This window comes from Rhinopithecus roxellana, chromosome 17, assembly GCF_007565055.1.
Source record: "Rhinopithecus roxellana isolate Shanxi Qingling chromosome 17, ASM756505v1, whole genome shotgun sequence".
NCBI lineage: Eukaryota > Metazoa > Chordata > Mammalia > Primates > Cercopithecidae > Rhinopithecus > Rhinopithecus roxellana.
The window spans coordinates 31,146,281-31,162,267 of record NC_044565.1 but is presented as its reverse complement, the minus strand read 5'-3'; the positions used below and the strand labels follow the sequence as shown (position 1 = coordinate 31,162,267).

At 36.5% G+C, this 15,987-nt stretch overlaps 1 protein-coding gene across 1 annotated transcript in view; it reads right to left on the bottom strand.

Moving 5' to 3' along the window:
* LOC104667570 (X-linked retinitis pigmentosa GTPase regulator-like) overlaps positions 1–15,987 on the bottom strand; it is a 59,316-nt gene that overhangs the window by 37,542 nt on the left and 5,787 nt on the right. The window contains 4 exon segments of the mRNA XM_030920491.1: positions 4,691–4,849; positions 11,342–11,491; positions 12,783–12,941; positions 15,304–15,366. Coding sequence (XP_030776351.1) covers positions 4,691–4,849; positions 11,342–11,491; positions 12,783–12,941; positions 15,304–15,366 — 531 coding nt within the window.

Here is a 15,987-nt window from a genome sequence, read left to right as displayed (position 1 = left end):
TTAGTACACTGAGTTTAGTACATTGAGTTTCTCCTATCACAGGAGGAAGGGTAAGAGCTTGGTATTCATGCCAGAACCCAAACCTTCATTATTACTAGCTGTGGCAAGCAGGTGAGTTACTTAGATTCTCTGATGTTATAATCCCTATCTAATAGAGTTGCTGACAGGATTAAAAGAGAAAACATTCAGGCAGATTTGAAAACATGACATACTGTTGTAGGCCGGGCGCGGTGGCTCAAGCCTGTAATCCCAGCACTTTGGGAGGCCGAGACGGGCGGATCACGAGGTCAGGAGATCGAGACCATCCTGGCTAACACGGTGAAACCCCGTCTCTACTAAAAATACAAAAACTAGCCGGGCGAGGTGGCGGGCGCCTGTAGTCCCAGCTACTCGGGAGGCTGAGGCAGGAGAATGGCGTAAACCCGGGAGGCGGAGCTTGCAGTGAGCTGAGATCTGGCCACTGCACTCCAGTCCGGGCGACAGAGCGAGACTCCGCCTCAAAAAAAAAAAAAAAAAAAAAAAAAAAAAAAAAAAAAAAAAGAAAACATGACATACTGTTGTAAAGAACATTTTTCTAAAAAGTAATCAACTCATTCTATCAATAGGGGTTACAAATGAAAACATAACTGTCTATGGTCATGTGGTTTTACAATTTCTTCTAATAAAAATGTTTGCTTCATAAATAAGACAAATAGATATTACTCCTTAAAGAAATATGCTGTATTAAGGATATGAAGCCATATTGAGGCAATGGCAAAACAGATCTTTATTTTAATATTAAAAAACCATCTTAGTTTAATTAATAATCACATGGCATATTTCCAGTTCTACATGTTCAGCTTAACAGTAGAATACTGGGTAAATTAAAACAACTATCTATCTCTAGCTGACCAACAATTACTCTACATTTTTTAGGCTGTCTGACTTTAATTAGCCTGTGAAATGAGGCTGTTTAGGCAGTCTGAATCATGTTACAAAAGTTTTGTTCAGTATCCTGGTAGGTTCCCATTCAGTTGCTTGGATATTAGTGATGACAGCAGTTTCTATTTTACAAAAATGATCTAAGGTGCTCTTATTTAAGGACATTATATTTAACAACCAAGAGAATTTTTGGCCATATCACCTTTGTGACATTTAACAACATAATTTAATGTTAATAAGTAATATTACATTAGGAAAACAGATTTGATCAGTTCGCTTCAGATCAATATTACTGTAATTTCACAGAATATATTTGATTTCAGAACGAATAATTTGTTAAACCTGTAGAAAACTTAAGTTTATCCAAACATAATCTTAGAAGTTAAGATAAATTCTCATTTGCCTCAGGACCCAGACTTCATTGTGAACCCCATCTTACAACTGGCCTTTCTTGTCTGTTGGTAACTGCTGTGGATGACTTACAAAATTACAAATATCACTCTGCCTCACTTAGTGTGTACCAAGTTCCAGCCTCAGACTTTTTCCACAGTGGTCCATGGTTTCCCTGATCCCAAGGAGAAACTGTAATCACCCTATCACTACAACCAGTTTTATTTTCTAACCTATCGTGGTCATGTGCAAATACTATAGTTGAAATAAATCCATCAGATATGAACTAAATTGTTTTAAAAATAGTTTAGTGAATGATCCTCTAATAGATTTTAAGGTAAGAGTTATAGACATATAGAAAAACAAGGCTGGGAAGGCCCTTCATAGAATAATCTAATCCAAGTGCTTTTCTTTAGTGAAAGAAATTGGAACAGGTGATTAGCTATTCTTTCCTTAAGGTCTTACAAAATATTCCATAACTCTCTTAGCAATCCAGTTTAGTATTTAGTCACACTGATGATCAATATACTCTTCAGGTCCATTTCTTCATCAGCTAGGTTTAAATATTTTTAAAATTCTGCCTATACTGTGTTCCAGAACCAGGTTCCTCACCAGGGCTGGCTCATAATAAAGCTTGCACAGGTCCATGGAGAAATGTGAAAAACAGGCAAAGTAGTAAAATTTCCATACAGATACGTTTATACAGTTTAAGGTGTCCTTTATTATACAATTAAGAGCTTTCTATTTTGAAAATATTCCTTATTTTATGATATGATAGTGCAAACAGTCATTTTTTTCAATGCCCATATTTAGGCAAATGTGAATCAGAAGCTGACAACCATCTATCGGTTCTCATAATTTTTTAAACTCAAATTTTAGGTTATTCTCTGGATTGTAACACAAGCTCTTCACTGTTTACAAAATTATTTATGAACTGTAAAAATTATCTCTTCATGTTTTTTTCCATGTATTGCCAAGTTTTTCTCCTGTATTCCCCCATTCAATGTTGGCTGCCACAATCAGACAGGAAATGCAAGGACACTACTTTCTTGTATCTGTAGTGGAAATCTTAGTGGCAAACAATAACTACTCCAGGTCTGTCAAATAGATGCATCTCATAATTTAAAAAACTTTCCTGGTGTATGAGATCCCAAAGCTTGCAAAAATCTGGAGAGAGCAATCAATTTCTGGAAAGATTATACTTAAGCTCAGAACAAAGACCACAGAAAGCTAAATGTCTTTAAAACCACAAGAAAATATCATCCTTAAGTGCGTTTATTTTAAATTAAGAATATAAAAGTAAGAATTAAGCTTTCATTAAAAGTATCATAGATCATCTTGTTGCTCACTTTATAGAAAAATATTTTATAATGAATGGTTGAAGACACTATTATTATACAATCAGCATTTGTATCTGTTAAAATAACCCTGAATGACCTATTCATTCTTTCTATAATCTTTGTATAAACTAGAGAAAATATATAACATACAAAGTTGCATTTCTGTCTATAGAATGAATTTTCAGATAATGTTTAAAAATTAATTTCAAAGTTTAATTTTTAGGACATTTTCGAAATTATATAAAAATTCACTTTTTCAACAGGAATTCAAAAAAAATCTTAAACCTCAGAATTATTTCCAAATTTAGAGTATAAGTTTTGAAAAAAAATTATTTCTAACTTAGAAAAGATTCCATCTAGTAACTAAAGCTTAATAACCACGACTGGGGCTGGAATAGGAAGTTGAGGAAAAGTAACATCAGAGAAAAAAATATAAAGATAAAATATTCTTCCCTTACCTGGCAACATTAGGCATATCATCTTAGAATTGGATATTATTCAAAATTTGTCTGCAACATTTCTAACTTTGGGCTACTAAAGATTAAGTGGTGACTTCACAAACTGTTAATTTTTGTGCAAAAAATATAATAATTCACTACCTAATTGTATTATGTACGTTACTCATCTAAAATAAATCTAATGTTGAAAAAAATTTGGAAGCATCAATTTAGTAAACATATTAGCAAGTAGTGAGTATATTTCAATATACTGATTAGAATTCTGAGAAATGACATGTCATAACAAATATGAAATTCAGATCCCAAAAGTAACATTACTATTAAAGTCCTAACTTTATTTTATTATCTATAATTTAAGACCTTACCAGTTTTTAATGAATTACTATAACAGAACATACAACTACAAAGAAATTCCCAAGTTATACACTGTAAATATCACAAAAAGAAAGAATTATCAATGTCATGCAGAAAATAGCTTGAAAAAGCTTCTCCAAAAGAAGGCATTTCAGGAAGAATGTCAATTTTAGATAAATATAGAAAACATATATATAAGAAAAATTGTTTGTCCCTGAAAATGAACTAAAAATAATGGAATATGTTGCCATTAAAAATGTTAAGGTCAGGCCAGATGTGGTGGCTCACGCCTGTAATCCCAGCACTTTCGGAGGCTGAGACGAGTGAATCACCTGAGGTTAGGAGTTCGAGACCAGTCTTGCCAACATGGTAAAACCCCCTCTCTACTAAAAATACAAAAATTAACCGGGCATGGTAGTGGGTGCCTGTAATCCCAGCTACTCAGGAGGCTGACGTGGGAGAATTGCTTGAACTCAGGAGGCAGAGGCTGCAGTGAGCCAAGATCGGGCCGTTGCACTTCAGCCTAGATGACAAGAGTGAAATCCGTCTCAAAAAAAAAAAAAAAAAAAGTTAAGGTCATGAAAATGTAAATTACATTAGCAGAATTCATTTTTTTCTACTTAAAAAAATTATTCCATAGACCAGAAATATATATTAAGTATAGAAATAAAGCGTGAGAATCTTTTTGGGTTGTTTTTTTTTTGTGGAGACAAGGTCTAGCTGAGACCACACCTGGCTAATTTTAGTAAAGTTGGGGTTTCATCATGTTGCTCAGGCTGGTCTCAAACTCCTGGGCTGAAGAGATCTGCTCGCCTTGGCCTCCCAAGATGCTAGGATTACAGGTGTCAGCGATTGCACCAGGCCCCAAAAGTGAGAATCTTAATGGAAAGAGATGCAAAGCCACCTGACACGAGGTATCTAAGAGTCAAACTCATAGAGGCTAAGAACAGAATGGTGGTTGCCAGGAGTTGAGGGGAGGCGGGAAAGATGAGTTGCCGTACAGTGGGCATGGAGTTTCAGTTACTCAAGGTAAGTTTCAGACATCTGCTGTACAATGGTTGTGCCTACATATAAAAATACTGTATTATACACTTAAAAATCTATTAAGAGGGTAGTTCTTATAGCAAGTATTCTTACCACAAAAAAAAAAAAAAAAAAATGAACATTAAAAAAGTTTCATTAGTCTCTACAGAAAGCAGGGAACAGAACAGTGGACTCCACACATACCTGTGAGAACCACAGTATGCTCTCCGCCACAAGCTACTTGGATCACCTTCTCAGGAATTTCAGACACCAGCTGGGGTGTTCTGTGATTGCTCAGGAGCTGATTAGGAAGACCTAACTTCCCATTCTCGGGTTCTCCAAACATATATAGTTCACCATCTGCTATTGAAGGAAAAGTACAGTGATTAATGATGACATACATATGAACAAAAAGCTGATCTTACCTTCAAAAAATGTTTTGACAAGGATAACTTAATACATTTGACCTTTCTTGAGATATTTTTACTGTATAAGGAAATATAGCTAGATTTTCTTTTCCCCTTATTTTAATCCAGTAATTTTCATGAAAAATTCATGACTACCATTACTAATAAACAACTAGAAATCATTTTAGTGCTTTCACAAAAGTGAAGAATATCTTGTGTCTTCTACTTACTTAAAGCTCCCATAAAAACATGAATTTTGTCTTGCTTCCTATGGTATCCCCAAAACCTAGCAGTGTCTAGAACAAGCACTTAATATTTGTGGAATAAATGAATGAATAATTGCTCTATATATGAAACTGGTTTAGAAAACTCACTTATGTGTGTAGTAAATATGTTAAGTAAATTTTAAGATAGCAGATTTTACCCATTTAGATGGCATTTCCTCCAAAGACGCTTACCAAAGAGTTCCTGACACTTAATCACTGCCCTGTCCATACTAACACTATTAATTTGCTTCTTTATTACATTTATCACACTGTATTATGACTGTGAACTTCTTGAAATAAAGAACTTTCTTATTCATTTCTATGCAATTAACTCAGTTCTATAAAGTAGAATTTAAAAACCTTGTGTAAGTATATGGTTCAATCTCAAGAATGACATAGAACACATCACCATTGGTATAAGCAAAGAGACAACAGAGCAGATCTGCTTGCTTATTCTTTGCAAGTCTCTGAGAGAACTATGATTGATCCTTGCCCAACCCCTGAGAAGGTGGCCCCTGGAGTGTTCTTTATATGAATGATTAATGACTTTGTTATATATACCAGAGCAATGAACTATGCCAGGTTAGGTTTCTCAGGACTGCTTGCACAAACATTAACATTGATGATGTGCACCTGGCTTCATTATTGAAGGTCCTGAGTTTCAGCTGCTGTGGCCAGTTGCTAGCAGATGGTGCCTATATGACCAGCCCCCTAAATCCCCTGGAAGCACCAGAATGGGTTTCCCTGGGCAGAGACATTCCACACATGTCCCTGTAGTTCACTGCTAAGAAGAAAACATGCCCTGTGTGGTTTCCTAAGAGAAAGTACTAGGAAGTCCAAGCACGACTTCTCTGGACTCCACTGTAGATGCTTATCTTTTCCCCACTTTTTCTTTTGGCTTTGTATCCTCTGCTGTAATAAATCTTATTCATAAGTATAATCTGCTATTGAAGACTGAGTTCTTCTAGAAAATCACGGAACTTTGGGAAGGTGTGGGACAGCCAATGCACAAGATATGCACCACTTGAAACTTGCTCAAATACTATAAACACAGCTATATTGATTTTCTGAATTGATCTGCACAGAAAATGAAGTTTTATGGACCACAGTTTTCTATTAAGTATTTAGCAAACACTGACACAAAAGTGGTGCCCAGTAAGTCAGCACCCTTCCATTCTCCCACACTTGTTGCCTCCCATAGGAAACTGGTTCCTAAGTCCTGATGAGTCTCTCTCCATTTCTGTCTATAGATTCCTGATTCCCTTTACATCTTAACATGAATTTTCACCTGGATCAAGTTTTCCAAATGTCTTTCCTACCTCTAGTCTAACATATCCACACAACATCAGATATATCTTCCAAAAACAAGGCTCTAATTATGACACTTCCAAATAAAAAAAAATACATGTATCAAGTATAAACTGCAGACTGTTACAAGAGACCTTCCATATTAGGTCCCCAGACTACTAACCAGTCGTATTTCTATCTACTCCCAAGCTGGTGACTCTCTTTTGAGTCACATCCTCCCTTGAGAATTTGATGACAGCTCTATAAAATAAGTACACATCCCAGCAGGGTGTGATGGCTCACACCTGTAATCCCAGCACTTTGGGAGGCCGAGGCTGGCAGATGGCTTGAGTCTAGGAGGTTGAGACCAGCCTGGGCAACATGGTGAAACCCAGTCTCTACAAAGAATACAAAAATTAGCCGGGTGTGGTGGCATGCATCTTTGTCCCAGCTACTCAGGGGAATGAGGTGAGAGGATCACTCGAGTCCAGAAGGTCTAGGCTACAGTGAGCCATGATTATACCACTGCACTCCAGCCTGGGCAACAGACTGAGACTTGGCTCAAAAAAAAAAAAAAAAAAAAAAACAATAGCATATCATTTTAGGGGTTCACATTCCTTTAGGATCCATGATCCCTAGCCTCTAAACAAACAACCTCTAAACAAACTCAACTATGCAATAATCTCCAAATACATGATTTACTTTTCTGTCTCTTTATCTCTGCACGTGTTTTGTCTCTGCCTGGATTGTTCTTCCCTCCTCTCTGTCTCTCTCAGAGTTGCTTCCATCTTTCATGGTTAATCTCAAATACCACCCTCTCTCTGAAATATGTCCTGATGTCCTTAACAAGAAATAATATTTTTTCTTTCTTGATCTCACGTAAGACTCTGCTATCAAATGTCTTATGTTACCAATCATGGTCTGCTGTATATTGCAGTTATTGGTCTAGCACAGTAGTGAAAAGTATATGCTACAGAGTCAGACTGCCTTGTTTGCATCTGGATTCTGCCACTTACTCAATCATACTGAGCAAGTTGTTCAGTCGCTAGGCCTGTAACATGGGGATAAAAGTGCCTATGTGATAGCGTTGTTTCATAGGAATAACTGAATTAATGCATTCAAAGGCACTTAGAACACAATCAGTGCCTGGTCATTATTAGTTGCTACCACATCCTCCTCTTCCTCTTGTACATGGAGAGAAACTGCATGTCAGTAGAAGTTGTTCTGGCTTTTAGAGCTGGAAGACTGGAGTTCAAATTCTGATTCTGCAACTCAATTGCAGCATCACCTTGAATAAAACTGTGCTCGAATCCTGCCTGCATATACGGAGAGACACCACCACCTCTCTCTCAGAGTGGTTGGGAGATGAAATGAAATATATTTATACTTGAAAATGCTTTGTACATGGAAAACTATACATCCTATAGTTTGATTGTAAACTCCAGAAGGGCAGGTACTACATTTTAATCAACTTGGTATTGTAAGAAATATCATTTAAAATGACTTTTACATGGTAAGTTGCTGAGGTTTCTCACAGTGTCAACTTTTTAAAGTAAAATGTTTTACCTATAAAGCAGGGGTGTCCAATCTTTTGGCTTCCCTGGACCACACTGGAAGAATTGTCTTTGGCCACATATTAAATACGCGAACACTAACGATAGCTAATGAGCTAAAAAAAGAAAAGGTCTGTGCATAAATCTCATGTTTTCAGAAGGGTTACGATTTGTGCTGGGCCACATTCAAAGCCATCCTGGGCTGCGGGTTGGACGAGCTTGCTATAAAGGGTAAGAAAAGATATTTCCTGTAGCTTATCAGTAGGACCTTCCTTAAAGGGGAAGGTGAGTGCTTTTAATCCATATAAAATGTTTTATTTAATTTCAAGGTCTTTTTCTTATTTATATATAAAAAATAAAATAACATTTATCATGAAGAACAAATAGGTCATTTCATATCAATTATATCTACTTCACTTAGGTCTATTAATTTTTATAAAATCTGGATTCTTCAAACTATCTACCTGGCTCTCATAGCTACCTTCCCCAGGATTCTGATCTTAAGCACAATGCCAAGTCTCTATTCTCCAGTCTCTGAAGATTGCTCCACAAATTCCTGCCCCCAGTTCCCATGACCCCAACTCATTTGCTTATATCCCCTATTGTACTACACCTCAATCAGTGAATCGTTGGTTGAAATGCTCAGACCCAACCATTAACATATCAGATGAAAAGACACAGAAATCAGGGATAATACCTGAAAACTCCATAGATTTTACCTATAACATCTAAAAATTGAATATTTTATATAATTTATAATATGAACTTGAATTGAGAACATGAATTTAAAATACGAACATGAGCATTTAAACATACTAGTAGGTGAAAAATCTGTAGAAAGTCTTAAACATAACTATCTTAGTAATATGTTCTGCATTTTTATTAAGAAATAAACTTCTGTTTGGAGGTTCCTCAAAAAACTAAAAACAGAGCTACCATATGATCCAGCAATCCCACTGCTGGGTATGTACCCAAAAGAAGAGAAACCGGTATATCAAAGAGATATCTGCACTCCCATGTTTGTTGCAGCACTGTTCACAATAGCCAAGATTTGGAAGCAACCTAAGTGTTCATCAACAGATGACTGAATAAAGAAAACATGGAGCTGGATGCGGTGGCTCAGACCTGTAATCCCAGCACTTTGGGAGGCCAAGGTGGGTGGATCACCTGAGGTCAGGAGTTCAAGACCAGCCTGACCAACATGGTGAAACCCTGTTGCTACTAAAAATACAAAAAAATTAGCTGGGCATGATGGTTGGCGCCTGTAATACCGGTTACTCAGGAGGCTGAGGCAGGAGAATCACTTGAACCTGGGAGCCGGAGGATGCAGTGAGCTGAGACTGCACTACTGTACTCCAGCCTGGGCAACAGAGCAAGACTCTGTGTCAAAAAAAAGAAAAAATGTGGTACTTATGCACCACAGAGTACTATTCAGCCATGAAAAAGAATGAGATCCAGTCATTTGCAATCACATGGATGGAACTGGAAGTCATTATGTTAAATGAAATAAAACAGGCACAGAAAGACATATACTGCATGTTCTCACTTATTTGTGGGATGTAAAAATCAAAACAAACTCATGGAAATAAAGAGTAGAAGGATTGTTACCAAAGGCTAGAAAGGGGAGTGGGGTGTGTGTAGGAGAGTGGTTAATGGGTCCAAAAATTAGAAATAATAATACCTAGTATTTGACAGCACAACAGGATGATTACAATCAAAGTAACTGTACATCTTAAAATAACTAAGAGTATCATTGGATTGTTTGTAACACAAAGGGTAAATGCTTGAGGGGATGGATACCCCATTCTACATGACGTGATTATTACCCATCACATGCCTGTATAAAAACATCTCAGGTATTCCATACATATATATATATATATATATAAAATGTACCTACTATATATATATATTATGTACCCACAAATACTAAAAATTAAAAATAAAGAATTAATCTGTTTTTTCTGATCTACAAATTCAACATACAAAGAGAAAAAAATGCTTTTCTATATAACATTTTCATCTATCATAAAATACATATTAAGTAAAACCCCTTATACTTGAGTTATTTCCAAAATTTGTAAAAAGTTGCTTTAAGTGATTAAAGTCATAAAATAATGGCTAGTGTGAAAATTACTGACAGTTCATATCAGCTGATGTAAATAAATCTCAGCAAAATGCTTGGTATAAAAGTTCATTTTATGTACAAACCTGTGAATATGCTAAAAAACATTCCATCATATACCTTAAATGGGTGAATTGCAGGGTATGTGACTTATATCTCAATAAAGCTGGGTTTTAATTTTTAAAAAAAGCATAAAAACACACCAAAAAAAAGCTCAGTGTAATGCCTGTTGGTTAAGATGAACTATTCCACTTGTTCACCTAATGGCTAATGCAGAGTTCATTCACACAATTCATTCTGGCAGTTTTCTGAAAGTCCAAATATAAAACAATGCTTTTGCTTGGTATTTTTATTGTTTGGCTGGCTTTTTTTCCATTTGTGTTTTTGTTTCTTGTTTTTTGTTTCATGAACAAAGCAAGTACAGACTATACCAACCCCAGGAGCCAAAAGTTGCCAATAAGTTGGTAGGTAGTGTTGCCCCAAGGAATGCAATCAATTCATCATTCATTCACTTTCTCCCTCATTCAATAATATTTATTGATTATCGGTTTGTTCAAGACACCAGGGATGCAGTGGTGAAAAATACTGACAAAGTCAGGTTTACTCTGTCTTGGTATCATGCTGCTGCCAATTCATTGGTAACTCTGGGGGGCACTGAGATGGGTGAATTACCACTTTCTAACCCTGAGTCTGTGGTACATGAAATAAAGAGCAAATGTATAAAATAAATCTTTAAAGATTTGTCTAAGAAGGTCCATAAACTATTTCCTCTAGGTATTTTTACTATTAAAAAAATCCCATCAATTAGATGCAAAGCCATAATCACACTTCCTGTTATTACTAGTGTAGATATACACTATAACAGCTAGAGCCCAACATTTCAAATATTTTAACTAAGATAGAAAAGGTTGCCAGTAGGTCCAGGAAAGGGAGAAGTTGGGAATGCTGAGAAGGTCCTACCAAAGGAAACCATATCCCATGCTGAACCCTCTATATTCACCTAAAAAGTGATCATGTCAGACACAGTTTGAAATTATGAACTCTTATTATATAAATGGGGAAATACTGTGACCTAAAACAGACCAAAACAATTTCATTACATAGACAACCATGGCATTATTTCTATAGAACCAGAGAATATGTTACATCATTTCATTATTAACTTAATAATAACATAGAAGTGGGAGATAACATGATGACTTCAAAATGTGTCTTACTTGTTACAAAAGCTGAATGGTAATATCCACAAGAGATCCAGGAGACAGGTTTTCCAATGGTCACTTGATGAGGCACACAGACATTAGTTACATTTTTCAAACCAATTTGCCCTTCGGAATTTTCACCCCACATAAAAAGTCTTCCATCCTCTATAAAGAAAAATACAAGGGGAGAAAACGTTTTACAAGGTAGTCAGGCTCTGAAGCTATTACACTTCCAAAAGACCATTTATTTTATAGTTCATAAAAATTATGTATCTTAACAATGAAGTACTACTAAGACATTTACATCAGTTAGCTACTTAAGAGTTCAATTTATATTGTGAAATACTTCTATAATGATAAAGAACACAGAACAGCCTGATTGTAAATCACTTAAGTCCTGGCCATATTTTTATCTCAATAGCAAAGACAGAATGCCCTTTCCTACAATCAGCCTTTCCCATTCTAATGTCTCTAAACAGAAATGTTCTCCTCCTTCCAAGCAGTCTACCTGCAACTGAACTGAAAGACAGCACAGGTCACATTAGACACCCGCAGGTCAAAAAAGCCTGGAAGACCTTGCTCTTGAGAGCACTGTGGAAATGATGTTTTGGAAAAAAGAACAGAAGAAATGTATTTCACTACCTATTTTTTTCCTTATAATTTAAACCTGAAAACACAGAATCTAGCCTTAGAGAATGAAGATATAATATCACGTAAAACATCTCAAAAATAGGTAACTTATATAATTTCTGATAAGGGTTTTGATGTAAGAAAAAATCTAGGAAAAATATTTTAGAAAGGAATTCTCAAGATTTATTTATATATTTTAAATAATTTAAATTTTGAAGTGGTTTAGTAATGCAAAACAAATAAATGAAAATAACAACTGAAAGGACTGAGCTTCAGATACAACTCTGACTTTCCTGATAGAGTAACACCGGATGTTACACAGTCTCCTGCTTGAAACAAAGCAGCTAACCAGCAGCTTCAGTGAGATCAAGCTGATCTTGGCTCCAAATTTTAAAGAAATGTCTCATATGGGCTTTTGGTAGGGAGGGCAGAGAGGTACAATGACTGTTACAAATCACATTTTAATATCATGTGCTACAATAGATTTCTGTGGATGTTTCTGATAGCAACTTCAGTTAAAACTGTAAGTATAACTTTAAGAGCACACAATGAAAATAATATTTAAGAATATCTAAAGGAGTAGACGGAGAGCATAGCTTAGAGCTTATTTGCCAATTACTTTTTAAATGTACATTTAAATAATCACAAATAAGCATAAAATAAGCATAAATAAGCATAAAATTGCAGTATGTCAAGTTTTAAAGTTATATTTTAAATGTTTTTTGTAAACACATAGATAGTCAATGAAAGAAAACTAAATAGCAATGCTCCCTTCAGTTTACTGAGTTGGCATATACTGATCTACAGGAAAGGAAACAAGCCTCACCAGTTAGGGCAGCTGAAGTATTAGATCCAGCAGAGAGCTGTTTAATCTTATGCTCGGATGTAAAAAAGCTAATTACATGAAAAGTGTTTCTTTCTTCAGTGTCACCAAGCCCCAACTGTCCTTCATCATTTCCACCAGTTGCATATACGTTGCCTCCTTCTGCACATGGAAAAGAAAACATCAATATACTATAGAGTCCCCCTTTTTATGAGACAGGTCAGTGTATAGCAGCGATTTCCTCTATTAACAGTGAAGAAAGCTGAAAGCTATCATTATCCTATTATTTGGGAGACAACTTCATTTCATCGTCAAAATAAAGCAAAACAAGCAAAGTCACATATTTTTGTGAGATGTTAGAAATCAATCTAGAATGTAACTAGCAACTGAAATGAACAGAATGAATGGAACGTATTTCTTGCTAATATAGTACTTTATTAATTCAGAGTAAAAACAAGGAAAGTAACTTCCAAACTAGTTTAAAATGCAAATCTATTTTAAAAGAGATGTGTCCATTAATTTTAACTTCTGTGCCCAGTAAAGCTAAGATATAGCATAAATAAGTAAAACGAGGCAAATCCAAGAAGAATCTAATTAGAAACATGATAATTCTGGCTGGGCGCGGTGGCTCAAGGCTGTAATCCCAGCACTTTGGGAGGCCGAGACGGGCGGATCACGAGGTCAGGAGATCAAGACCATCCTGGCTAATACGGTGAAACCCCGTCTCTACTAAAAACTACAAAAAACTAGCCAGGCGTGGCGGCGGGCGCCTGTAGTCCCAGCTACTTGGGAGGCTGAGGCAGGAGAATGGCGTAAACCCGGGAGGCGCAGCTTGCAGTGAGCTGAGATCCGGCCACTGCACTCCAGCTTGGGCGACAGAGCGAGACTCCGTCTCAAAAAAAAAAAAAAAAAAAAAAAAGAAACATGATAATTCTATGTTGTATTCATTTTAACTTCCTAGCTAAATAAGAAGTCACTATAGCACTCTGTTTAGGAGGAAAGACTCCAGAGCCAGACTGCTTGGGTGCAAATTCTCGCTTACCACTTACCAAAGCTGTGGGACCTTGGGCAAGCCATAACCTCTGTGTGCCTCATTTTCCTCATCTATAAAATGGGGATAATAATAGTACCTACTTCATAGAGTTGTTATGAAGATTGAATTAGTTGAGATTTGTAAAACTCTTAGAACAGCATTTGGCTCATTTAAAGTACGTAAAAATGTTTGTTAATTACTCTGCTAATTAAATAAAAAGTACATCATGCCTAGATTACAAACATTTCCAGTAAGTTGTAAATTAATGAAGATTTTTAACACACAATTAGTTATCTACATCATAAATATATACATGAAGTTAAAGCCTTGCTAAATTATAGGGTGAAATGAGGGCAGAATCAGCCTGAGTTAGTAAAAATTTTAAAATTATTGTTATTTTTATTTTTTGTTTTTAAGAAAAGAGGAAACCTAATTGGGGAAAAAAGACTAGCTTTCAAATGGAAAATACATACAAGGTCACATGAAATTGGAGTGCACAATTTAACACACATGGAGCAAACCTGAGTTGGTGAGATTGAAATAAGTCAAACAAATAAATGAACACAAAGTTGAACAGTCACAAAATGTTCCATGGAAGAAGTAACACTTAATGGGATCTCAAAAGATAATCTGAAAAGCCGAAGAGAAAGAGAAAAGACACTTCAGAAAGGGAAAGGTATGGAGAGGTGGAGAGCAGCTGACGCAGTGAAAAATCCTGAAGACAGAATAAGTGGTTGGGGGCGCGGGGCAGGGGTGGGGGAAGGTGGTAGAAAGAACTGCTCAGTGGTCAGGTCCTGGAGGTCTAATTGTTATCGCAGCATTTGCTGAAGATACTACCCTTTCTATATTGAATTTCCTTGGCATCTCTGCCAAAAATCAAGTGGGCATATATATGGGTCTACTTGTAGACTCTATTCTGTTCCATTAATCTTTGTCTATCTTTTTGCCAATACCACACTGTCTTGATTACGGCAGCTTTACAGTGAGTCTTGAAATCAGGTAGTGCCAGTCCTCTAATTTTGTTATTTTTCAAAATTGTTTTGGCTCTTTTATGTCAATTGTTTTCCATATAAATTTTAGAAGCACTTTGTTCATTTCTACAAACACACATACACACACAAAAGCTGGTATGGATTTTGATGGGAATTGTGCTCGCTCACATCAACAGCCTTCTGGGTGCCTTCCTCTCAACCTTAGTAAGGAAGAGTTCTAGAAGAGCAAGAACAGGAATAACCAGCCCCTAAGGTGGACACACAGGTTAGGAGATGCTGTCCCATGATATAATCCAAGAAAAGAAGCTTTTTCTTCAGCCATTTGACATTTATGTGTATATTTGCAAAGGCAAACGTGTACTAGCCATTGACATTTTTAAAAACCCTAATTTTACTGTTGCCAAAGTATAATCTCTATTAATTTTACAAAACCACGTTACTGGAATGAGACCTCAGTTCTCAAAGTCAGGCAGGAAATCATACAGGTTGAGCACTATACCTGTTGACACCAGGGTGTGGTTCCTTCCACAGGCAGCTAATTTCACCTTTTCAGGTTTTAGAGCTAAAAATATTTAAAAATGGGACAATTATTTTACAGCAATGAAAATGAACAGTAGTCCAGGACAAATGGTAACTAAGTGATAGAACCGAGATTTAATAGCAGGCTTGTCTGATTCCAAAGTCAATGTTCTTAACTAGCAAACCAGAGGTTTTCAGAACTGGTTGTGTACCATCATAACCAGTGGAGCTTGAATACAATATAGATAGCTTAGCCCCAGGGGCTAGGCATCTATATATGTATATTTTTAAACTCCATAGGTAGGCCAGGTGCGGGGGCTCACACCTATTATCCCAGCACTTTGGGAAGCTGAGACGGGTGGATGGCTTGAGCTCAGGAGTTCCAGACCGGCCTGAGCAACATGGTGAAACCCCATCTCTACAAAAAAAATACAAAAATTAGCTGGGTGTGGTGGTGCATGCCTGTAGTTTCAGCTATTCAGAGAGGGGGTGCTGAGGTGGGAGGATGGCTGGAGCCCAGGAGGTTGAGGCTGCAGTAATCAGAGATCACGCCACTGCACTCCAGCTTGAGCGACAGAGCGAGACCCCGTCTCAAAAAACAAACAAACAAACAAAAAAAAAAAACAAAAACAACTTCACAGGTAGTTAATATGTGCTGAGACTC